Source organism: Malania oleifera, chromosome 9, assembly GCF_029873635.1.
Source record: "Malania oleifera isolate guangnan ecotype guangnan chromosome 9, ASM2987363v1, whole genome shotgun sequence".
Classification (NCBI taxonomy): Eukaryota; Viridiplantae; Streptophyta; class Magnoliopsida; order Santalales; family Ximeniaceae; genus Malania; species Malania oleifera.
In genome coordinates this window covers 34,309,676-34,334,236 of record NC_080425.1, presented here as the reverse complement: position 1 = coordinate 34,334,236, position 24,561 = coordinate 34,309,676, and the positions used below count along the sequence as shown (strand labels likewise).

The following is a 24,561-nucleotide window of genomic DNA, read 5'->3' as shown; positions in this document are numbered from 1 at the left end:
CTCAATTAATTCGATTTCAACCAAATTATGCTCACCCCTACTCTCCATGAATATCATATTTAGTACATTTTATAACAATTATGTAGAAGGCATTGGGAAATATTTTATTTAAAAGCAACATAATTTATTCTCTTATTTTTTTTCTTTTTCTGAGATTGCCATTGCTTTATATATATATATATATATATATATATATATATATATATATATATATATACCTATACGCGCACCAGCCCCAACATAAACATATGCTTTAGGAGATTTTGTTTTTATTCAGAAGATATTATTCAGAAGAGTACTTTGGAAAATAAAAACTAAACAGTCATCTTCATGTAAGGGCTCCCAGCCCCCAACAAGCCCCGAAAGGAAAATTGTAAATCTTAAAATTCCCGGGAAAATACCGCACTAGTCCGTTGAGAGACAGGCACTGTGCATCTCATCTCCTTTGTTTTCCAACGAGCCTTTCATGTCCATTCAAATGTTGGCACCACCAAATTAAAATCGTTTCATTCTTGTAATTTCTGCCCTCCTTTCCATGGCAACCGCGTCGGCAATTCCACAGAAGCTTCCTTCCTCTCTTTCTGCTCCCCACCACTCGAAAATCTGTTTTCCCTCTTGTCTCTGTTCACAGTTGAACTCCCAGCGGAAACCTCAAAAAACATCACCAGTTGCTTTCAACCATGTCGGACTCTCTTATAAATGCTTCAATTCCCGGGAATCGCCTGCACCCATTAGAGTTCCTGAAGCTAAATCGGCGTTCTTGCGAGTGGGTTCTTATAAAACTTTCTCGACTCGAAGAGTTCCTACAAATGCCATGGTGACAGACAGCGGTAGCGCTTCCCCACCTTTCCAAACTGTGCGTAGTGGTTTTCTGGTCTTTGCATAATTTTGACTGTGAGCTGTTTGACTGTAAAAGTTTGTTAATGGGTGTTCTTCTGTGTGCATGCCAGGTGTTTGAGCTTTTGCATTTGGTCATTTCGCTTGGGATTATCCTTGCAATGGATAAATTCCTGAAGCAAGCTTTTGTGGCGGCTGCCATTAAATTTCCAAGTGCTTTATTTGGGATGTTTTGTATATTCTCCATTCTTATGGTTCTTGATTCTACTGCGCCCTCTGCTGCAATGAACTTGATGAAATTCTTCGAGCCTGCACTTATGTTTATCCAGAGGTGGCTTCCTCTGTTCTATGTTCCTTCATTGGTGGTTTTGCCCCTTGCTGTTAAAGATATTCCCACAGCTTCAGGGCTCAAGATATGTTTCATCATAGGTACCTGAATTTTTGGCTTCTTAGAGCACGGTCTATTGCTTTTCTGAAGCTTCTTAACATGTGATTTTATTTGAGAGGGATGAGTCTTTAGTTTTCTATATAGTTGCGATTAGGATCCTTGCTTCTGTGTATTGATTCTTTCTGTGGTTTAAGCTTGTCAATTGTCATCTTGCAAACTTAAAAGCCATAACAAATACTTCTTCTTTGTCTTTATGCTTTGCATCTAAAGATACTCTTTGTCTATGTTAATTTTTTTTTCCTGTTTTGTTTTGTCTTTTTTTTAAGCATTTTTTTTTCTTAGATTACCACTTTACCTAAAAGCTTAATCTGTTAGGTTGTGGGCCAACAATGTAAATCAAGCTTTAACACTCCCCCACATGTGCAGCCTAATTGAACATGGAGAGATAAACCAAAGATAAATAGCACCCATTACAGGAAATGAGACGATTTTTTTAATCAACTATAAATGTGGGCAACAAGTGTAGAACCTGGGACCTGTTGGATACCATGGCTTTGATTCCATGTTACCATGTTAGAATCTAGTGCTAAAGTTGACGACCTAGCTACACCTCATAAGTTTTTTAACAAGCTTGTGTGGTTGAAGTCTTAAATAAGATATGAGCTTCTTGATGATGGAGCCCACACATATGTTTTGTCATAATTGAAGCACATTGAAGTTGACTTCCATTTTGTGAGGGATGCTGTTTTGAAGGTTGAGAAGACTCCATTTGTGAAATTTATGGATCAATTAGGAGATGTTTTCACTTTATTGGAACCAGCCTTGTCCAAATGTTGTAACCAGATGGGGTCAGCTGACCTCTAGCTTGAGGGGGAATGTTAGAAGATATATTATTTGAGTGATTAGATGGTGTGTGTGGGGGTATTTTGTCCCTTCATATCTTATTATTATTAATATATAAAGAGTGCAGACCTTGAACTGTATGTTATTCTCCAGGACTGCTGACTGCTACTTCTCCCTCTCACCTCTTCTTCTCTCCTCCTTTTCTCCTTTTTTTAACAGAGTACTGAATTTTCTTCATCAAATATTCAATTTCTTTCAGATTCATAACAAATTTTAATGCTTAAATTGCAGGGATTATGTATATAACTTCAACTGATTAATTGATTTGTTGCTGAAGTGCTTTCTATGGAATTTTTATGTGCTCTGCTAGTTCAATTTATAAACAGAACCATAAAAGTTAGATTTGTTTCTGCTCATGTGTTAGAGTTAATCAGCTTCAAGGCATATGAAAGTAAATGTGAAGGAATTGTTAAATCTGGATTTGGACAGATAAAATTTAAAATTGAGACAAATTTTCACTTTTTGCCTCTATCTGTTTTGTAAATGCACATGTTCTTGGGGTGGAAGGGGTCAATTCTATTTCTAATAGAATATTTTCTTTCTTAATTTTCTGCAGCTGCAGGCTGGCTTGCTTCATTGTCTGTTGCAGGTTTTACAGCTATAGCTGTGAGAAAAATTGTAAGGACAGAAATGATACCTGCTGAGCCTATGGCAAAACCTTCACCTTTTTCTGACATTGAAGTATGGACTTGGAGTGGAGTTTTCGTTATATCATTTATTTGCGCAAGTGTATTTCCAACAGCCTTGGGAACAAGTGCGAGAACATGCGTTCCTTTCCTACTTGCAGCTACTGTGTTAGGTTACATGGTTGGTTCTGGGTAAATTTCAGTTTCCTTAGTTGTGCTAAACTGCTAATGTGGATTGACGGTTATTCCTTTTGTCAAATAGATTAATGACCTAAGTCTGCGTGTGATTATTTATGTCTTGTTTTTAAACTTGCTACTGTTTCATGTAAGAAAAGTCTTACTATTTTGTTAATTTCTTGACTTCAGGTTACCTTCTGATGTGAAGAAGGTTTTCCATCCAATTATCTGCTGTGCATTATCTGCAGATCTTACAGCATTGGCATTTGGTTACTTGTCTCGCTCTGGATTTGATACTGTTCTAGGTTTGCACCCGACTTATGCTTTTAGCATTTCCTTATTAACCATGATCCCCTTGACTGGTAAGGCACAGCAAAATCTAGGCTATGTACAATTGTACAAAGGGTTGAGTTAAAAGGAGAACATTGTAAACAACATAAAAACAAAAAAAACAAAAAACAAAAAAAAAAAAAAACAAAAAACGAAAAACAAAAATCCTTGAAATGTTTCGAATACACCTAGCAACAAATATAATAGACTTATCAGAAGGAATCGGTATGAGTTTTGAAGTATCAATATTGTGTAATGCAAGCATCTCTTCAACCATAACAGTCCTCCATTCAGGATAGGATATGGCTTTCTAATGGGTTTAGGAAGAGCAACAAAGGATAGAGTAATAACAAAAATAGTAATATGACGATGACAAGAAATCATAGCAAGAAAAATTAGAGTTTAGATGTTGGATACAAGTGCTTTTACTTTTCTGAACAGCGAAGATCAACATTTTGGAAAATAACAGAGTTCTAACAAAACACTAGTACAAGAGTGACAAGAAATGATTGCATCATCATGCAAGGAAACTAGAGACGTAGAAGTAGAAACTAGAGGAGGCTCTCCTCCCTCGAATTGTCGTCGTGTACACCTGCAAATTCGGATGATCCAAGTGATGAGATGGACTCAATTTGGATGAAGATGCATGAGGATTGAGTTGAGGTAACACGTTAGGATCTAGAAGGCTATGCATAAGAAAGACTCATTAAATTGGCTCGAGAAGGTGACATTAGCGAAGACAAAGAATAGATGTAAAGTACCACTATAACATTTATTTCCCTTTTCAGTACAAGATTTTTCCAGAAAAATACATTTGATAGAACAAGGATCCAACTTATCCATACCTGGACTTTACTGATGGACAAAGTACACAACCAAATATACGAGGAGGAAGTGAGAACAAGGAACCTTTAGGAAGATAAGTTAGATAACTGAATATGGTATTTTGCTACCAAGGACAAAGGATGTCATTTTATTGATGAGAGAAAAAGCAAGGAGCATGGCATCACTCCAAAAAATTTTGGGGATGTTCATTTGATACAATTGAGTATGAGTGACTTCAAGAATGTCTGTTTTTTTTTCACCCTGCATCTCCATTTTGTTGTGGAGCATGGGCACAAGATAATTATTGAATGATACCAGAGTTAGTCATAAGCATAGTGAATTGGGTACTAAGTACACCTTAGCATTATCAGTACGAAGTATCCCGATTCATACATCAAACCGAATCCTTATTTGAGAATAGAAGGCATGAAATATATCAAACAGCTCATAAAGATGTTTCATTAACCATAACCAAGTCATCCTAAAGTAGCCATTAGCCATCGACAAATGTAACAATATCAAGATCCCAACTTTGACGTGACATGACTAGGACCTCAAACAATGATGAACTAATATAAAAGGGCTGAGCACCCATCTATTGACTTAGAAAGCAAAGGGAACACGATGGTGCTTTCCCAACTGACAAGACTCACACACAAGATAAGTCATAAAACTAAAAGTAGCAACTAGCTGTTTTAACTTGTAAGGATGACCAAGGTGACGTTGGGTTTGTAGTGGTGTAGCAGCAAGACTGCAGGCAATAGGAGGAGAGAGCAACTCAACATAGATTTTTCCGCCAGCCTTAGGTCTTGTTCCAATCACTTTCCTTGTATCCTCAATAACGACAAAATTATGAAATAAGGTTAGAGAACAATTCAGTGACTTCATAATCTTACTGACAAACATGAGATTGAAAGGAGATTTAGGAATGTGCAAAACAAAAGAATGAGTGTTTCAGGGAGTAGGACGTAATGTTCCTATCCCCTGCACTGTAGTAATGTTGGTTACATGCACACTATAGGAGCCACTAGCAGGAGAGATACCAAATGACGTGCAGTCTGTAAGATTACCTTTTCGAGTAAAAGATGCAATGTGATGAGATGCTTGTTGGCATGCTTGATATGAGACAGTTAACAGTTCACTGTTCACCAATGGGCAGCTGGACAAGTGACTGATGAGTTAAGCATACTTTTGGAATTTGTGGACTCCATCCCAACACACACACAACCTTGACTATAGGAGCAAATCAGAAACAAGCAACAAACAATTTACTTTTGGGATTGGTGGGCTCTATCTCAATGCGCATAACCTTCAACAACCAGAACAAACCATAAACACACAACAAAAATGATAAAAACTGAACTAAATCACAAAGAGAGAAAATACAGCTGTTTCAGCCTCAATGAACTCAGAAAAAACCAACAAACAGCCTCCAGCAGTACCATGCTAGCATTCCCAGAGTGCCACACATGAACAACTGACAGCTAAGATCCTTGGACAAAAATCCATCACAAAAAATTCAATGATATGGTTTGTAGAGGGATTCAAGCAACACAAGATCAATTCAGGCGAAAAACATAGCTGTATGAAGCTTCATGCACTGGGCCACTGGCACACGGGGTTGGCACTAACAGCTTTCGAGCAGCATGTGAGGGCATATGACGGTAGCTCTAGCAATGGGTTTTCAGGTGTAGGCAGAAGGCAGTGTCTGTGTGTGGCTATGGTGTTGGTTTTGCAAGATCTAAAGCAGATTTGGTGTTCATGATCTGGCAGGGTCGTCCAAGGAATTTCTTGCAACTGCTGACCGGTTTTCTGACCTACGGTGATGCTAGCAATTCTCTACAGTGGTGGACATGCAGCAAATTTAGCATTTCAGGCTTCAGTTTGATGCTGGCTGTGGGACTTAGGGGGTTTAGGCTTTTGCAACCATGCTTTGACACCATTTTAAGAGTATTGTGTAAATGGGAAAATCTACTCACAATATATATCTCTCCCTCTATTTAAAATATATGCCAAATATATAACAATGGCCATATATTGCCATTACTACTAACGCACACTTACCAACACAGCAATAACACAGCAGTGATAAGGAAAACTATCAGCCCAAGAAAGGTGACTTTCCTGGGACAGGCAGCGATCTGTAGGAGAGTATTTACTTCTGAGAATCTGCATAAAAGAGGTTTGTCAAATAGATAGTATCTGTGCAATGAGGTTTTTGGGCCTGTTTAGGGATTAAGAGTAGCAATGAGAGGAAAAAAACAATCAATCTTATTCCTATTTCCATTTCTGGAATGTTTGGAAGGAAACACTAAAGAGTTAACTAGTAGGAATTTCACTGTTAGATGCTGTTTATATTATTGGTACGAAGCTAAGTGAGATGAAATTTTAGAAGATTTCATTGATTTTGTTCCCTTTTTTTTTTTTTGTACTTTGTAAATGGATTGGTAGTTGGCATTAGGGTTGCAAACGAACTAAGGTACTCATGAGCGGCTCGGGAGCTCGGCTTGGTAAGAGCTCGTTCTGACTCGTTTATTATCTAAATGAGCAAGTCCCAAGCCTAAGTTTTAGGCTTGGTTTGTAAACGAGTCGAGTGTGAGCACAACCGGGCTCGGCTTGTTTCGGCTCGTGAGCAGCTCAATAATTGGCTTGAATGGGCTTGTTTATTAGACTTGTTAGGGATCTCGGTAATGAGCTTGTTAATAGGCTTATTAAGCTGGCCCAATCCCAAGAGTCGAATACTGGCCCAAATGCCCAAGGAGAAAGACAAATTCTAATTCAAACAAAATAGGTGGATGGAATTGTTATTATTAAATCATTTATAACATTTCAACTCAAGCCTGAGCCCAAACTCGAGCATGCAAATGAGCCGAGCCCGCTCGAGCCTGATTCAATATTTTTAATCTCAAGCCAAGCTTGAGCCCAACTTTTTTGAGCTTGAAGCGAGCCAAACCCGATCTTGAGCCGAGCTCTGGCTCTACCAAGCTAAGCCTAAGCATGCTAAAGCTCGACTCTGCTTGATTCGTTTGCAGCCCTAGTTGGTACCCCCTTTGGTGTCCTTTTGAAAATACTTTTGGCAAAAATAATTTGAAGTCACATCAATGGAAAAGCAGATAAACCATTAATGGAGTAAAGGCATTGCCTTGTAAATAGCCTTCTAGATACCAACCAAAAAGGGTTTTATGCCTCAACTATATCATTGACATCTTTGTTCTACATTTGTACATGCTATACTTGACAAAATGATTTAGAATTAAGGATCAACGTCTTTTGTTATTCCTCCATTATGCATCGTGTAAGTTGGCATTTACATGTTGTCAATGCTAATAGATTCTTTTAATTGATGTACTTGGTTACAACATTATGTGTTGTTAATGGTGTTGGATTCTTTTAATTGATATTGGCGGTTAGTTACAAAAGATGCAAAGAAACATTTGTCTGAACATGCATGGATGCATGAGTAGCTTTAAAGAAAATAAGGAACTACTTCAAGAGTATAGACAATGAGTTAAGAACAGGAGTAGTCACTTTCATGAATTATTTAATGAGTATGGCGTGAGGGAACAAAGTAATCAAGGACATGTTCATTTAGGGAAAGGGTCATTATTTATATGCATCACGGTCTTAAATTCCACAAAATTATTGAAATTCCAGTCAAAAATTTATATTAAGACACCCTCAAAATCAAAATGATATTTAATTTTTATTGAAGTTTTCACAAATCATCTGGAATTATGTTGAAATATCCGAATTTTAACTAAGTTTGTTGAAAATTTGACTACAAAAATTTTGAGTAAAATGAAAACTGTCTTTATAAATCTTCTCTAGTTTATATTAATTGAATATGAGTATGTTTAGCATGGTTATAATACACCTAATACCAACAATTGATTGATTTTATTCATAATAGTGTAATTCCAAATCTTGAATTATTATATCTATGTCTAAACATTCGTAAAAATTCCATGCTTTAATATTAATTTTCATTGTTTTTATAATCAAAATCGACATCAATTATCAATGTTTTTTTCATTGATTTTTATTTTTCTTTGTTTTTAATTTTTATTGATTTTCATCGGTTTTAGTTCAAATTGAAATGTAAAACTTCAATATGCATTCCAAGAAATACCTTGTCTTAATGTAGAGAAGCTTTGCAAGATATCAAAATATGGAAAGGTCTAAGCCTTGATAGGAGCGCCTATTCAAGGTTTGCAATGTTCAGTGTATGGGCAATGTAAGAAGATGTAGAAATGCAAAAAGGTTTTGAAGCCAAGCAAGGTGAATTTGATGGGAGAATGTACAAACATTTTAAGAAGAAATGCCGAAGGATGTTTATGTATTGTGGAATTTCTGAGTGTTTGAAGCAGGATACACATGAGAGAGATAGCAAAGAGAATAAGGAAAGATGGAGTGATGTGTCAGATATCAATACTGATGCAACTAGTTTGATCATGATGGTGGTTCGCTTCTGGAAAAGTTCCGGGAGCAATATGACTCTGTTTTTGAATTGTCTGATTTACTTGGGGATATATAGGTTTGGATGGTGTCTCTATCTTTGGGATGGTGGAATGGGTAAAGAGCAGTAGCGTGAGGATGGGATTTTTCCTGGAAGAGATAGATGGGATGAACTTAGATGCTTGACAATTGGTCGATAAGATGGGCTTGTGGCTTTCTTACCCTAGAGGTAACGAAGTTTGTTTGGATGGGAGTAAAAGAAAGATGAAGAAGAGTTAATGTGCAGTGTCTAGGGAATTATGTTGGAAAGGGTTTAAAAGCTGGGTTTTCTTATCTAATTTTTAATTAGATTTTTTTTCCTGTTTTATTTTGTTGTTCTTTTTTTTCTTGAGAATTTCTTGCTCTCTTTTAAGTTGTAATCTCCTTTCCTTTTTCTTGATGCATCTTCGTTTATTATTTTAAAAAAAAAAATGTATGGGCAATGGTACAGTCCAAATGAGTAAATTGATTAATAAGGTAAAAAATATTATAATAATGCCTATTTATCAGACATATTGGATTTGGCACTTGGATGCACATATATACACGCATATGTATGCATTTGTGTGTGTAGCCACGAGTTAATGTTTTTATCCATCCTTTATCATGGTATCTAACTTTTGATTGTAGAATGTTCTTTTGCATTCAGCACTTGCTATTTTAGCTTAGGGTGTTAGTACATCTAGTGGACTGATTTGGTAATCATATATCAATGCATGCAGGATATTACCTGACAAAGGCTGCATCTAATCCTGGAGCTGGTGACATTCTAATGGGATTTTTGGGTTCTGTTATTATTTCTTTTGCCTTTTCGATGTTCAAACAGAGAAAGGTAAGTATGGTTATTCAAATTCAGTGAGTTGATTTGCTTATTTTAAAATCATTATAATACTTTTACTGCAAGCTAGCCGTTGGGCATAAAATTTTTTGAGTTAAGTGGAGCAGGGTCTGGGTATGTTTTATTAACCTAATAATGTTTCAGACAGCCTCGGCCTTGCACTTTGTTAGTGGACACCTCTCTCTTCAGTGCCATATTATAGTAAATTAGTAATGTGACCCATACCATGAATGAGATCCTCATTTTTTTTTTTTTTTTTTTTTTGTGGTTTAGGAGATATGAAGTTAATGACTTGACTTAATTATGCAAACCATTTTCTTAATTTTGCAAGAGAAGTAATTGTAGATTCTAACATCGATGGAGAATAATTTCAAATGGGTTGCTTCTGCTAAAGTAATTATAGAAGATGGCACTTAAAAATTGTTGGTGAAGCTCTTAAATGTTCGCCATTCTCATAAATTTGGCATGAATCAGATGCCACTAGATACATATGGTTTCAACTAACTGCTGCTACTGGCATATCTCTCTCTGGGACACGGGGTGGAAAATTTCTGTTTCCTGAAAGGATATTTGTTTCTCCTTTTCAGCTTGTGAAGAGGCATGCAGCTGAGATTTTTGCATCTGTAATTATCTCAACAATATTTTCGTTGTATTCGACTGCCCTCATAGGACGGCTTATTGGATTAGAACCATCTTTGACTGTTTCTATATTACCCAGATGCATTACTGTGGCACTAGCCCTTAGCATCGTGTCCTTTTTCGAAGGTGTGTTGATGTTTATGAAGTGTATCCCGTACATTACTTTGGTTTTAATTTTTCTTACGGTGACAAATTTTGTTTTCTTAAATCAAACACGATAAAAAAATATTGTATAGAAAATCATGTTGTACATTTAATGCGCCTGTTTATACTTGATTCTATTTTTAAAAATATTCTTTTTTGCTGTATTGGTTGTAGGTGCCAATTCATCTCTTACTGCTGCTGTAGTTGTAGTAACTGGACTAGTTGGAGCAAACTTTGTGCAAGCAATGCTTGATAAACTACAGTTCCGCGATCCTATTGCTCGAGGAATAGCTACAGCCTCTAGGTATGTACTCCCAGAGGTGATAAATTAATTAATACTCAATTTTACATAAACAAAGACAAAAAAAAAAGGGTTCCACTTTTATAATCTGTGGGACTATGGTCCCACAGACAACATTTGAAAGAATAGTGTAGCAGGTTTCAAATTTCAATACCCTTAACCATTTATTGTTTTGATTTAAGAACTGATGATTTGGAGAATAATATAGTGGCTGCATACAAGGACACTTAAATGTTGGAGATTTGCAATAATGATGGTTTTGAAACCATATTAACCTCACTCTAATAAAAAGGTGTTGCACTTGAAATGAGGTGAGAAAATGAAACAAAGAGAACATTGTAATGTCATCAAAAGCTTGAAACTAGCAGAGAGAATGTGTGGTTAAAGATCCATAATCTTTTCTTGAAATTTGGATTTATGTTATTAAAAAATAGAGTATTAAAATGGAGTTTTAAAAGGTTTCCACTCCCTCTTTTTCTCTTTTTGTCAGAACTTTAAATGTAAGCAGTCACTGCATTTGGATCAAAATGGAAAATGTGAACTCTTATGAAAGTCGGAAGAAATTGTAGCTAATCTGTGGCATTAGATGTGCATGTGATCCTAGATCAACCAGCTAGTGCTTCTGTTTGGTTCAGTTCCTAGTGATATGTCAGCTCAGTACTGTTTCTATAATTTATAGAATCCATTAATTTGGTTTAGTCATTTGTGGGTTAAGATTTTTGGCTAATTCAATTATCTGTTTTTCATGAATCCAACCATCTGATATGAGATGTTCATTTTATGTAAGTTTTAAATTGTCTGGATATCTCTATGCCTTTTGTATGACTATAATTTTTTCCCAGTGAATAAATCAAAACTTTAATTTAGATTGCTTGTACAGATTGAATACTTAGGGGGTTGTATTACTCTTATCCATGCTTGTCTGTCCTCCATTCCTATGTATTATCTCTTTCTAGAATTCTTGTGAGTGACGCAGAGGCTTGAAAATTGATGAGAGATTTCTTGTGGTTGAGCAGTGGTGAGTGTAGTATAGACTAGTCTTGTAGGTTGGGACACTTTGAGTAGATCTAAAAGGAAGGGAGGCTTGGGTCTAGGCAACTTGGAGTCCAAAAACATCTCTATAATGGGGATTTTTTTTTTTTTGTTTTTTTGATAGAAAAAGGAAATTCATTAGATAAAGAAAGAATGCACAATCAGGAGAGAAGACATCTCCTTAACAAAATCTGGGAACCCCAGAAAAACAAAACAAGAAAAGAAAACAAAAAAAAATGCAACAAACTCGAATCAGCATGCCCTTAGAAGGGATTTCGAATCCTGCTGAACATCTGTGAAACTCATCCCTTAAAATTTCCATTGCCCACACAGCACAAAGAAGCCATAAAAAGCACTTTCTCCAACACCAACCAATATGAAATCTTCTTCCCTGAAAAAATACATAAATTACGTTCCTTCCACAAGCCCCATAGAACTGCAAATAAAGCACAATTCCATGAAGCAATACCTTCCTTCCTCCTTCTAAACCCCACAAAAGATATTGCCAAGAACTCCACTGTTCTTGGACAAACCCAGCATTCTCCAAAATAATTAAATAACTTATTCCAAACCTTGCATGCAAAATCACAATGCAAGAAAAGATAATAAATAGATTTTGAACAATCAAAACAAATTATACATATATCAAGGGATAAAGCCTTTAAAGGTTCCCTTATTTGTAGCAAATCATTAGTATTTATTCTATTAAGCACAACCAACCAAAGAAACACTTCAATTTTATGGCGGATTTTGACCTTTCAGATTACTTTGTAGAGCGGAAAGGAATTATTGGTACCAACCAATAAATCTAAGAAAGATTTATATGAGAAAACACCCGAGGAATCGAACAACCAAGATCGACTATCATCCTCGGAAGACATCCTACAATTGTTCAACATAACCAACAAAGATGATAATTCAATAGTTTCCCTATCGTTCAAGGCTCTCCTCAAATGAAAATCCCAAGAAGATAGAAGACTTTCCAAATCTACAATAAATGAAGAAATGAGATCATTTTGCCCTGAGCTCAAGCAAAAAAAGTGAGGAAAAGAGGTGGCTAGAACGACATTCCCTAGCCATATATCTTTCCAAAAACGAATGTTACATTCCTTAAGCATCACAAATTTGGTATTGGGAATAAAAAGAGCGTAAATCTAGGAAATAGCTTTCCATGGGCTTTCCGAAGAATGTCTAGAACCTAATTAGTATCCTACCCATTTCCATCAAGTCCAAATTTACTTTTGATAACTTTATGCCACAAGGAGGAAACCTCTAATGGGAACCAAAAAAGCCATTTAGCCAAAAGAGTCATGTTCCTTGACACCAAATTTACAAGACCCAAACCACCTTCTCTCTTAGTCCTACACACCACTTCCAATTCACTAAGTGATCCTTAAAACCGTCTATCCCTGACAAAAAAAAATCTCTCATAATTCTCTCAATATTACTAGCGACTCCCATTGGCATTTTAAAAATAGACAAAAAATACAACAGAATACTAGAAAGACAAGCTTGGATTAGAGTAATCCTCTGTCCTAGAGGAAAAAGGGCTCCCTTCCAACTGCCTAACTGCTTGGACACTCTCTCCACCACCGGATCCTAAAAACTAGCTACTTTAGGATTGCCCCCCAAAGCTACCCCTAAATAGGACATCGGCCACCCCAACTCAGCACATCTAACTTCCAAGGCTAATTCCTTAACACTCAATAGATAGGTTAATAGTCGCAATTCTACTCCTCCCCATATTAATTTTCTACCCCAATACCCTTTCAAAAATTTGAAGAAGAACCACTATATTTAGGAAAGAAGACTTATAGTCCTCCAATTAAAAAGATAGTATCATCCGCGAACTGAAGGTGTGATGCCATAATCTCCTTCCTTTAGGACCTTTCACTAAACCTATATTTACTGCCCTATCAACCTACCTACTCAGAACATCTCCCACTTGTAACGCCCCAAACCCTTAAACCTGGGTCTGGTGCGTTATACCTGATCATATCCTCATAAATCATATTCCATAACATACGCAGCGGAAAACATAATCATAATCTTCATATAACATCATATCAGAGTTTACTAATTCTAACTATAATCCATATTAAATCATTCATCACCTGCATTTCCATAAATCTATATAACTCCCAAAACAATTCAGTAATTTCACAATCATTCCTTACTCAATAGCCTTAAAACATAAAGGCATAAAACTTAAATATTCTACATCTCAAAATTAACATAAAAATATACCATTTTCTTTTACTATTTCCCAATAATGCTATAGAACCTCGAGCTCTCTAAGCTCGATCTCGATGAAATCTTGAAAAAAAAAAAAAAAAAATTCATATTTAGGTGAGGCACATCTCAGTAAGGGAAGAAACCATATATTAAAACAGTATGTGGCCAACATGAGTTTATAAATATCATTTTATAATATTTGCAAATCATTAACATAATTTCCTGAAACCATTTTCTAATCCTAATCAAACACATACAAATGTTTAACCCACGAGATTACTCGAGGATAGGGGTGATTACCCGCCCATACAAGTAGCACCCCTCTGCTCTGATACTTAGGTAACCCTAAGGTCACAATTAAAACATAGCAGAGCACTCACCTTACTCAGTAAGCCCTCAAGTGTTAAATTGATCTCGTACTCATGCATTCAACAATAGTTTACCGGAAAAAACCCTAAGGATAGGGAATTCTACCCACCCATACAAGTAGGTTCCCTCTGCCCTAGTGCATTATGCAGCTACTGCCACATCTGAAGCTACTAGTGCACTCGCCTTACTCAGTAAGCCCTCAGGCAAAGAGTATGTCTCGCCCAATCATAACATGTTTTACATACATAAATACTTCTATTATCATAATACATCATTCTTTTCTGTCATTATACATTCATGCACATTCATTCCTGTTCATAACTTAACTTTGCATTTCATTTCACTTTAAGTAACTCTTTCCCATTTACATCATTTACCTTTGTCATTTCATTTCATTGTCATTTCATCGTCATTTCATTGCATAACATTTCATTTCATTATTTCGTACTACAGCTGGTCTTTAGCCATCATCAGTTAGTCTATGTAGAAACGTGCTAGATCTGCTAACACAGCTCCTTTTAGCTGTCATCAGTTAGTCTATACAGAAGTGTGTTAGATCTGCTAACATGGCTGTCTTTCAGCTGTCTTACATTTACATGGTTGCATTTAACATACTCAGGCAACATTGTTCATATCATATATTATTTTCATTGTTTTACTTACTTAGCCTGCATCTCATACATTTAACATATATTTGCACAGATTCTCGTGCCACACAATTTAGCAATAAAATTCTTATAGTGCTTGTAAAATAAGTCAACTAACATTTAATGTTTATATACTGAAAATACCTTTCATTTCTTACTTAATTATCCTGAAAATATTTCCCACTTTCATCAGTTCATTTTCGCATATACATATCTAAAAAACAACCCTAAACTCGAAGGAAATATAATTTAAATAGTTGGGATTTTACCCATACCGAAACATATACATGTACATATAACACAATTTATTTTTTCATTAAATTCATAAAAATTCTGATTAAATATATATTTTTCCCTTACCTGGTTTCTTGAATTAGGCCAACAGGGACTCTGAAAAATACCTGCGGCGCTCACTCGGACCCTGAAATTAAATTCCTAGTTCCAATAAATTATTCTTGAATAAAATATTATTTAAATATTTCCTAGGGCCATAATTCCTAAATAAATAATTATATCCTTAAATTTAGCCAAATTCTCAATTCCCATTCTCACTTTGGAGTAGGGCCTAGAAAACCCAAATTGGAAAATTACATACGCCAAAATGACGATGACGACAATTAGGACCCCGTGGTGGTGTCCGTTCGTCAATTTAACCACATATTAACGGCAAAATTGAGAAAATAGGAAAAAATTACCTTTTCCCAGGAGCAGTGCTTAAGCCGTTCCCACGAAAAATATGCTCCAGTAGGAATGTCGGAAGCGGAACCAGGATTCCAACGGCACCTTCCGTTTCCCAATCCGTCGCAAGCTCGCCGAGTAATTGAGAGAGAAGGAGAGACGAAGACGGAGGTGCGGCTCGCTGAAGATTTGCAGAGGGGGGGGGGGGGCGTGCCAGTTCTGTTCCTTCTCTTTCTTCTTCTTCTTTTATCTTCTGTCAGTTACTTTTTATATATATATATATATATAAATCTTATCTTATACTTATTATATATATTTATATAAATATATACATATATACATATATATATTTATATATTATATTAATCTACTATATAAGTATATATATATATATATATATATTTCTCTTATTCAATTAGTTTTTTTTTAAATCCAATGTAAAAATATTTAATTTAATAACTAATTATTTAATTATTTAATTTATCTTAATTTAATTTAATTTCTTTAATTTTAATTTTTTTTTCTTCTTTTTCCCACGCCATTCCTTTTATTTATTTATCTGTTTTTTTATTTTATTTTTTTTCTAATTATTTTAATCCTTTTAAATTTCCGGGTCTTTACACCACTAATGCAAACAAAAATGGAGAAAAAGGATCCCCTTGTCTAATCCCCTTTGTGACCCTAAACCAAGATTTAGGCTCACCATTCACTATCACTACAAAATTCACATTAAACATACAACATTTCATCCATTTAATCTTTCTCCAAGCTTCTTCCTCACTAAAATCTTATCCAAAAAATTCCAGCTCACTTTATCATAAGCTTTTTCAAAATCCAACTTAAAAACAAACTCCTTCTTCTTCCTCCTAATATCCTCAATGGTTTTATTCACAATCATAATTGCATCCCTAATCTGTCTTCCCCCCATAAATGTACTATGGGCCTTAGAAATAGCCTTATCAAGCACCACACATAACCTATTAGCTAACCTTTAAGTGATTATTTTATAAACACTAGAAACTAAGTTAATTGGTCTATAATCAAAAATCTTGATGGATCTATTTTTCTTTGGAACCAAAGTGATAAAAGTAGAATTAATACTCTTGCTAAGATCCCCATTTCAATAAAATTCATTAAAACCCTTCATAAGGTCATTCTTCACCACCGTCCAGCAATATTAATAAAAAGCCAAATTAAAATCATCAGGCCCAAGAGCTTTATCCCTCTCCCTCCCAAAAACTTTGGCCCTAACTTCCTCTTCCTCAAAAGGTCTCTCTAACAAGGATATCTAATCAACAAGCAAAGGATCCCACTCTAATCCATCCACCATCAATCTACTCTCATCCTCCTTAGAATACAAATTATAATAAAAATCTGTGATCTTCAAAGCAATTCTATTAGAGTCCGTGATAATAACCCCCCTTTCTTCCATCTCCCTTATCAAATTCTTTCTCGTTTTCCCATTAGCCATCCTATGAAAAAAAATCTAGAATTACAATCTCAATCTCTAACCCACTTAAAACTTTGTCTTTTGCCTGCAGCTTCTCATTTCCTTAAAGATTAGCTCTTCTAGTTCATTTTTCAGAGAAATCATTTTAGCCCCTTCTGCCCTGAAAGGGCCACTGATTTTTCCTTTCTGTCTAACTCTTCCAAATCTCCTGGAATAGTAGACTTTTGAACCCTAATATCTCCAAACACCTCCTTGTTCCATACTTTTAGTTTTTCTTTCAACCTCTTCAACTTCTTCATAAATCTAAACCCCTCCCAACCTCTTTCCACATCTTCTCTCCACGAATCCCTAATCAAGGATTGAAAAGAGCCATGGTCTAACCACATATCTTGAACCTGAAAGGGGTGGGGCCCCAAGGCACTTTCCTAGATTCTAAGAGTATAGGAAAATGATCAGACATGGGTCTAGATAATACTACTTGAGATAGATTAGGAAACTCCTCCTCCCATTCATTAGAAAATAAGAACCTATTGACTCTATGAGCCACCTCCCTAGCCCCACCTACTAACCACATAAAATTGGCATTACCCAAGTGAAGATCCCTCAACCCACACTTCCTAATAACCAAATCAAACTTCTACGTAGGTTTATTACCCTACCACCCCCTTTTTTTCCTAAAGGAACCTGACTGCATTAAAATCACTACCCACAATCCACTCGGCAAGCAAAACCCAGAAACAAAATAAAGCTCATCCCAAAAAGGATCCCTAAAGCAGGCATAAAGGGACCGTGCAAAGGGGAAATCCACCATTGACCCCAATCTCTAATTTCAAGAAGGACCAAAAGAGAGAAAAAACCCACTAAAATACCCACTTTTGTAATAAACCGAGTATCCCATAACACCATAATGCGCCTTGCTGCACCCCCAGAGGGTACAAAAACCCAATCCTTATATTGCCCTTCCCAAATCCTTCTAGCAACCTCCCCATCTACCAACTCAAGCTTAGTCTCCTGAATTAAAACAATATTGATAGAGATCCTAAGTAAAGCCTCCCTAATCAAACAACTTTCCTAGCATCCCCTAAACCCCGAACATTCTAACTAATAATCTTCATAATCTAACATGCTTACACCCATTCCATGCCTACCTCCTTCTGCCATAATTAATGCAAGAAACCAGATTTTTTAATTCTTTTTCCACCCTCTTTTCTTTTTTTTTTTCCCCCTCTCATAAGTTTTTGGACTCAAACCCAACTTGACCTCAACACCTACAAGATTCACTAACTTTAACCTTATATCATATAAAACGTTTGCGTTTCTATAGTCCCTCCCACTAGGCCCTTGACCAACACTAAAGTCACTCCCCCCATTAGTTCCCTCATTGTGGCATAAAGACTCAATAGGAAAAAAGGACTGAACAAGAATAGGAAGAATATTTTTTCTAGGTTCCGAAGACTTCAGATCGCCCACTGGATCAATTGTCTCCTCATCACTACCTCTCTTGACATTTGGAGGACTAACACCAATGACTACATTTTCAAGAATAGGCCCAGGAAGGTACAAAAGCCTCTCATCAATCAAAATTTTGCTATGATCAGACATGTGCTTAACAAAACCTTTTCACCCTTGCCTAATAAATCAGAGGACAATAAAGGCCTCTCTTCCTGCGTAAGCTAATGTGTGAGTGGTTGTTTCGTACTCCATACTATCTCTTCCATTCTTTTGTCATGCTCAAGTCCCCAGCATGTTTTTATCAATTCTCTTCTACTCTCATCTCTATCTCACTTCTTAGCTGATCAACTAATAAGCCAGAATCAAAATCACAAAAGATGCTGACATCATCATCTGCATCTAAAAACCTCTCATCGTCATCATCATCTATTTGAGTATCTTCATATTCAATAGAAAATGATCCCTTATTGCAGCTTGGATCAATTTTGGAAAAGGTACTGCTCTATTTCTACTGACGTGATTTTTTTATTTGATCCTCTAAATTGTCCCTTTGCATAAGTATATCAACTGAAAACTCTACCTCCCCTTCAACTAAATAACCCTTCTCTCCCTAATTCTGTCATCGTGTCTTTAGGTCGCTCAATCTTGTCCATAGAGATTGAAATCATTTTAGTATGCTCACTAAACCCTTCTACCTTTGGGCTTCTTTAATTTCTGCCTCAGTTCTGCCCCCACTCTTTTCCTCACTTTTATCTTTAGTATTCCCTTGGGACTGGCTATAAGCATTTATTTTGTTGTCCTCTGGTATAGACCCAACAACTCTTCAGATAAGGCTTAGCCCACTACCCCCAGCTATGCTCCAACCTTTCATGTCTTATCATGTTTAAGGAACCACAATCTGAACATCTAAAGGCAATAAGCTTGTTATGATCACAAGAAAGCTGCATAAGTGCTTCAAAAAGATTTCTCCAGCCTTCACTTTTCTTACTCTTAGGAACACATAAAATGCTGCGTTTTCCTCTTGCATTCCCCTTCTATATACGAAGAAATCTCCTTTTTCATTGAATCAAAATTTAATTGAGGCCCAAGTTCCTTCACCTTATAAGTCTAAGCCTCCTCGATTAAATTTGTCTACTCCTCACTTTCCTTCACATATTACCCCCAATATCTTCATGATCCTAATAAATTCCTCTTTCTTTAGAGCAATATACGAAAACTTTCTCCATAAAAACTCCTAAATCTAGAAAATTGAGGGCTCAGGACGATTAGCATAGAAGGTTTTGCGTTCAACCCACACTGATGAATGACCTCCCTACCTAAACAACTTTTTACCTGACAAACCACTGGTCCCCCCTATTCTTCAAAAATAAAAACTATAATGAAATTGAGTCGAAATAATCAGGTAACCATCTCGTCCACCACTCATGAGAATAACAATCGTAGAAAAGAGTTCTTTGAAGGCCGAAAGAGTATTCACCGATTGCCTCTGAATACCAAGGATGATTTGCTAAAGGGTGTTCTGATTGTATGCTCGTGTGCGACGACTGTGCTGAGATCAATTTCTAGGAGAAAGATTCTCCTGATGGTCGAGCAAGGTGTCTCAAAGAAGTATGATTGTCAAAGAAGATTCATCTTTGTTAAATGGTTAATCGACTAGGTTAAGAATCGATCAATCACTCTTTGTCATTGGTGGACTTGAGCGAATCCTAAAGCCAAGGATGACCTGCCGCAGGCATTGTAAGGGTTTGTATGAGGGAACGATAGGTCTAACTGGTGGATATAGGGTCAAATACTAAGGAGGTGTTGGGTCTTCAATTTGGTTTTAGGTTTAAGTTAGCAAAGAAGATTGGTTTTAGGCCAAAAAGTACAGGAGAAAGATGTTTGGACGTGTTTGTCATTCTTGCTATCATAAAGGAGGGCAGCATTGGGGAGAGTGTTAAGCTGAAATGGAAACGGAAAAAATGGAAACACCTTAAAGAGGATGAGCTGCAGCCGCGTGCCAAATTCATTCCATCGAAAACACAATTATCACGTGCTAAAATAATCCATTAAATACCACGTGCTCATTATCCCTTTAGAATGCAATAACTCATTTCCTTTTATATCTATCCTATGTATCTATAAATAAGAACATTTGTGTTGTGTGAAGTGTGCAAGTGAAGTGAGTGAGCAAGGAGTGTGAGAGTGCTGAAGGTGAGAGAGAGAGAGAGAGAGAGAGAGAGAGAGAAAAGTGTGAGAAGAGTTGAGTTAAGTGTGTGTCTCATCCTCTTGTTTTTCTCCCAGGTTATAGTATATTTGGTGTGCTCCGTGGACGTAGGTCAGATTAGATCGAACCACGTAAATCTGGTGTTCGTATTTTGTGTGCTTATTTTGCTTGTGTGTGTGATTATTGTTCCTAGATCCCTAACAAGTGGTATCAGAGACAGATTGTAGCAAACTTGCCAGATCAAAGCAAAATTTCCAGATCGGAGCATAGTCGCCAGATTTGAGGTCCCATGAGCTATATTGTGCTGATTACGTGCTTAAGAAAAATTCTGTCTAGGAAAGTGAGACTTAAGCGGTCTATTGTGACCCCTCACTTCCCATAGAATTTACCTGGTGTAATTTAGCACAATCATTGCTGGGCTCCACTGCCACGTCAGTAGACACATTAGCACTAGGCCCCACTGACACGTCAGCGTCACGTCATCATTGGGCCCCACCTACCACGTCAGCAACTAGTTAACGGTGTCAGTAATGGCGTCAGAATTTTCCATTAAGTGGGAATATATTCCATTAAGTTTAACAGAAAGTTGATCGATTTTGACCAAAGAGTTTGACCAGATTTTCAGAGTCATTTTAGGTTCGTTTTTCGAACAACTTCAACCATTTATAAGGTTTTCAGCTATTCCGGATCCAACCGTGTTGTCCGTTTGAGCTGATTCCATCTCTGGATTGACAAATCGAGATGTCGAACGAATAGAGCTCAAAGATCGAGATGTTTAAAGGCACCAACTTTGGTTTCGGGAAGATGCAAATTAAGGACTACTTGTTTGGTAAGGAGTTACACTTACCATTGAAGGGAAAGCCAGATTCCATGAAGGAGGACGAGTGAAAGTTGCTTGATCGAAAAGCTCTCGGAGCTATCAGGATGATGCTGGCAAAGTCTGTTGCCTTCAATATCAAGCATATGACAATCACAAAGTCTCTTATGGATGAGCTCTCCAACATGTATGAGCAGCCATCAGCCACCAATAAGGTACACTTAATGAAGAAGATATTTACCATGAACATGTCCGCGGGTGAAAGTTTTAGTAGACATCTAAATAATATCAATGAGCTGTTAGATTAATTCGTCTCAGTTGAACTCAAGTTTGACAGTGAGATCCGTGCCTTATTGATTCTTAGTCAGTTGCCTGAGAGTTGGAAAGGTGGTGTTACTGTGATCAGTAGTTCTGTAGGAAAATCAAAACTGAACTTTGATAAAGTTGTCAGCATGATTTTGACAGAAGATTAAGGATATCAAACACAGTTACAACCTTAAGGGTACCCTTCAACGTGGCACCCTAGATAGATTCTTGCAAAGGAGTGGCATGGACGATCAAACAATCACGGCAGATCTAGGACCAGGCGGTCCAAATCCAGAAATTCCAGAGGTTCCCAAGGCACAAAGAACATTGAGTGCTGGAACTGTGGAAAGTTCGGTCATTTTAGAAACCAGTGCAAAGGTCCAAGAAAGGAATATGAGGCAAATACAAAAGCAAATGTTGCTTCAGAAGAAGGTGATATGTTGATATGCTCTTTGGAGAGTAAGGAGTCTTGGGTCTTAGACTCTTGAGTCTCATTTCATGCCACTTGCAGTAAAGATTACCTAAAGGAGTAAAGCACAGGTGCTTTGGTAAGGCAACATTTGCAATGCATCAACCTTGTGCAACATAACTGGGCAAGCGGAATTGTGAAAATCAAGATGAAGCAAGTCAGTATGGAAGGCTGTAAGATTCCAGATATATTCAGACCTAAGACGACTTGATCTTAGTTTTGGTGCACCTAGTCGACTAGCAGATGATGGATACACCACACATTCATTGGTCGATGGCTGATCAGAGTATACGGGTGCACTGACAATGCAACGAGGTAAGAAAAGTGGAGCATTTTAAATGACTTCTAATGTTTGTGCAATTTCTATTTCGTTTGCATAAGGAAATGACTATAGCACTTTACATCAAAACTACATCGTTCACATGATTGAGAAGTCAAAGAATATGAAGTAGGTGGAGGAGATGGAGAGAAGAGAGAACCAGACAATCGAAGGGAGGAGGAAGCAGGTAGAGGGAGAAGATTGAAAGTAGGTGATAAGCGCAGAGAGAGGGAGAAGTACGAACAAACAACGAAAAAGAAATAAACGTACAGTAGATGAAAAGACCGTAGAAAGATAGAAGAAAAGAAGGGTATGGAGAGAGGAGAAATGGGATTAAGGAGGGTTGTACATGCGGAAAATGATGAAAGAGAAAGGGAAAAGCGGTGGAGTGAATAATAGAACAAGGGTAGTAAAGGGGAGAGACAAAAAAGTTAGAAAGACACGCGTGGGGAGAATAGGAGGGAGGAGGAAGGACTCAGTGTGAGCACTTCAAAGGGAAAGTTGCGTTATCTACATCAGTAGATATGATATTGCGAGGTCTTGCATACTTGTGAATGAGACGAGATTAGTTTTTCAGACATACTTGAAGCCCAAAGGAGGAGAGACTTGAACTTTCAACTCAGATGTATGGGGACCACGACGTCCTCAGTCTCATCCCCAGGTGGAAGGAATTACTTTGTGACGTTTATTAATGATCATTCTCGGAAAGTATGAGTTTACTTTCTGAAATACAAATCTGATGTCTTTGATGGTTTCAAGATTTGGAAAGCAATGATTGAAAATAAAACTGGTTTGAAAATCAAGAAGCTGAGAACCAATAACGGTGGTGAGTATGATGACACCGGGTTCAAGAAATTCTTCTATGAGCATGGTATCAGGATGGAAAGAATTGTACCGAGTACACCTCAGCACAACGGCGTAGTTGAGCAGATGAACCAATCATTGACTGAAAGAGCCAAAAGCATGCGTATTTAGTCAGGCTTATCAAAGCAGTTTTGGGCAGAAGCAGTCAATACAGTAGCATACTTAATTAACAGGAGTCCATCAGTACTATTGGACAACAATCTACTAGAAGAGGTATGGAGCGGAAAAGAGGTAAGACTTTTACATTTGAATGTTTTTGGTTGTGTAGAATATGTGCATATTAGTGATCATGTCAAAAGCAAGCTTGATCCAAAGTCCCGGAAATGCACCTTCGTCGGTTACGGTGAAGATGAGTATGGATATCGCATTTGGGATGATGAAAACAAGAAGGTGATCAGAAGTAGAGATGTAATCTTAATGAAAATGTGATGTACAAAGACAGACACACAACAGAACCAACAGAACCCGCAGAACCAGTTCAAAATGAAACAACCTATGTAGACTTGGATGATGTCTTAGAAGGTGTCGGGACACAACAGCGAAACACCAAGAATCCTCAGGTAGAGGAGACACAATAGCAAAATGCCGAGAGTCTTCATGCAGAGGAACCTGTGGAGCAAATTGTCACACCACCGCCTCCTACTCTAGCTCCGGAGCTTAGGAGATCTTCTTGACAGCATGTACCAAATAAGAGGTATATGAATTATTTACTTCTTATAGATGGAGGGGAATTCGAATGCTATGATGAAACATGTCAAGGGGCGTAGATTTAGAGTAATGGGAGCTTTTCAATGAAGACGGAGATGAGTCCGGTTACTTCAACAAACGTGGAACTAGTTAGTTGCCCAAAGGTAAGAAACTCTTCACAACAAGTGGGTGGACAAAGATCAAAGAGGAGTTATGACGGATCCCAGGGATACAAAGCCCGTTGGTAGTCAAAAACTTCGAGCAAAGGAAGAATTACTACCTAAATTTTTACACTGGTTGTAAAGTTAAACAACCATCATATCAATCTTGAGCTTGTCTCAAGGGGCCTGCATCTCGAGCAATTGGATGTGAGAACAACATTTTTCTGGTAATCTTTGATGAGGAGATTTACAATGGCATCAACCATAAGCTTCCTTTCTCAGTAAAGTAAGGGATCTTGTGTGCACATTGAAGACGAGCTTGTGGTCCTCAAACAAGCTCCCAGCAATAGTAACAGAAATTCGACAT

The 24,561-nt window shown here is 37.1% G+C and overlaps 1 protein-coding gene across 1 annotated transcript in view; it reads left to right on the top strand.

Annotated features, from left to right (window-relative positions):
* The first annotated feature begins 297 nt into the window (after nucleotides 1-297).
* Nucleotides 298-24,561, top strand: part of LOC131164530 (plastidal glycolate/glycerate translocator 1, chloroplastic) — a 30,109-nt gene continuing 5,845 nt past the window's right edge. Inside the window, exons 1-7 of the mRNA XM_058121793.1 lie at nucleotides 298-856; nucleotides 951-1,266; nucleotides 2,685-2,946; nucleotides 3,121-3,236; nucleotides 9,303-9,412; nucleotides 10,006-10,183; nucleotides 10,376-10,505. Coding sequence (XP_057977776.1) covers nucleotides 536-856; nucleotides 951-1,266; nucleotides 2,685-2,946; nucleotides 3,121-3,236; nucleotides 9,303-9,412; nucleotides 10,006-10,183; nucleotides 10,376-10,505 — 1,433 coding nt within the window. The 5' untranslated portion in view covers nucleotides 298-535. The remainder of the gene's footprint in view (nucleotides 857-950; nucleotides 1,267-2,684; nucleotides 2,947-3,120; nucleotides 3,237-9,302; nucleotides 9,413-10,005; nucleotides 10,184-10,375; nucleotides 10,506-24,561) is intronic.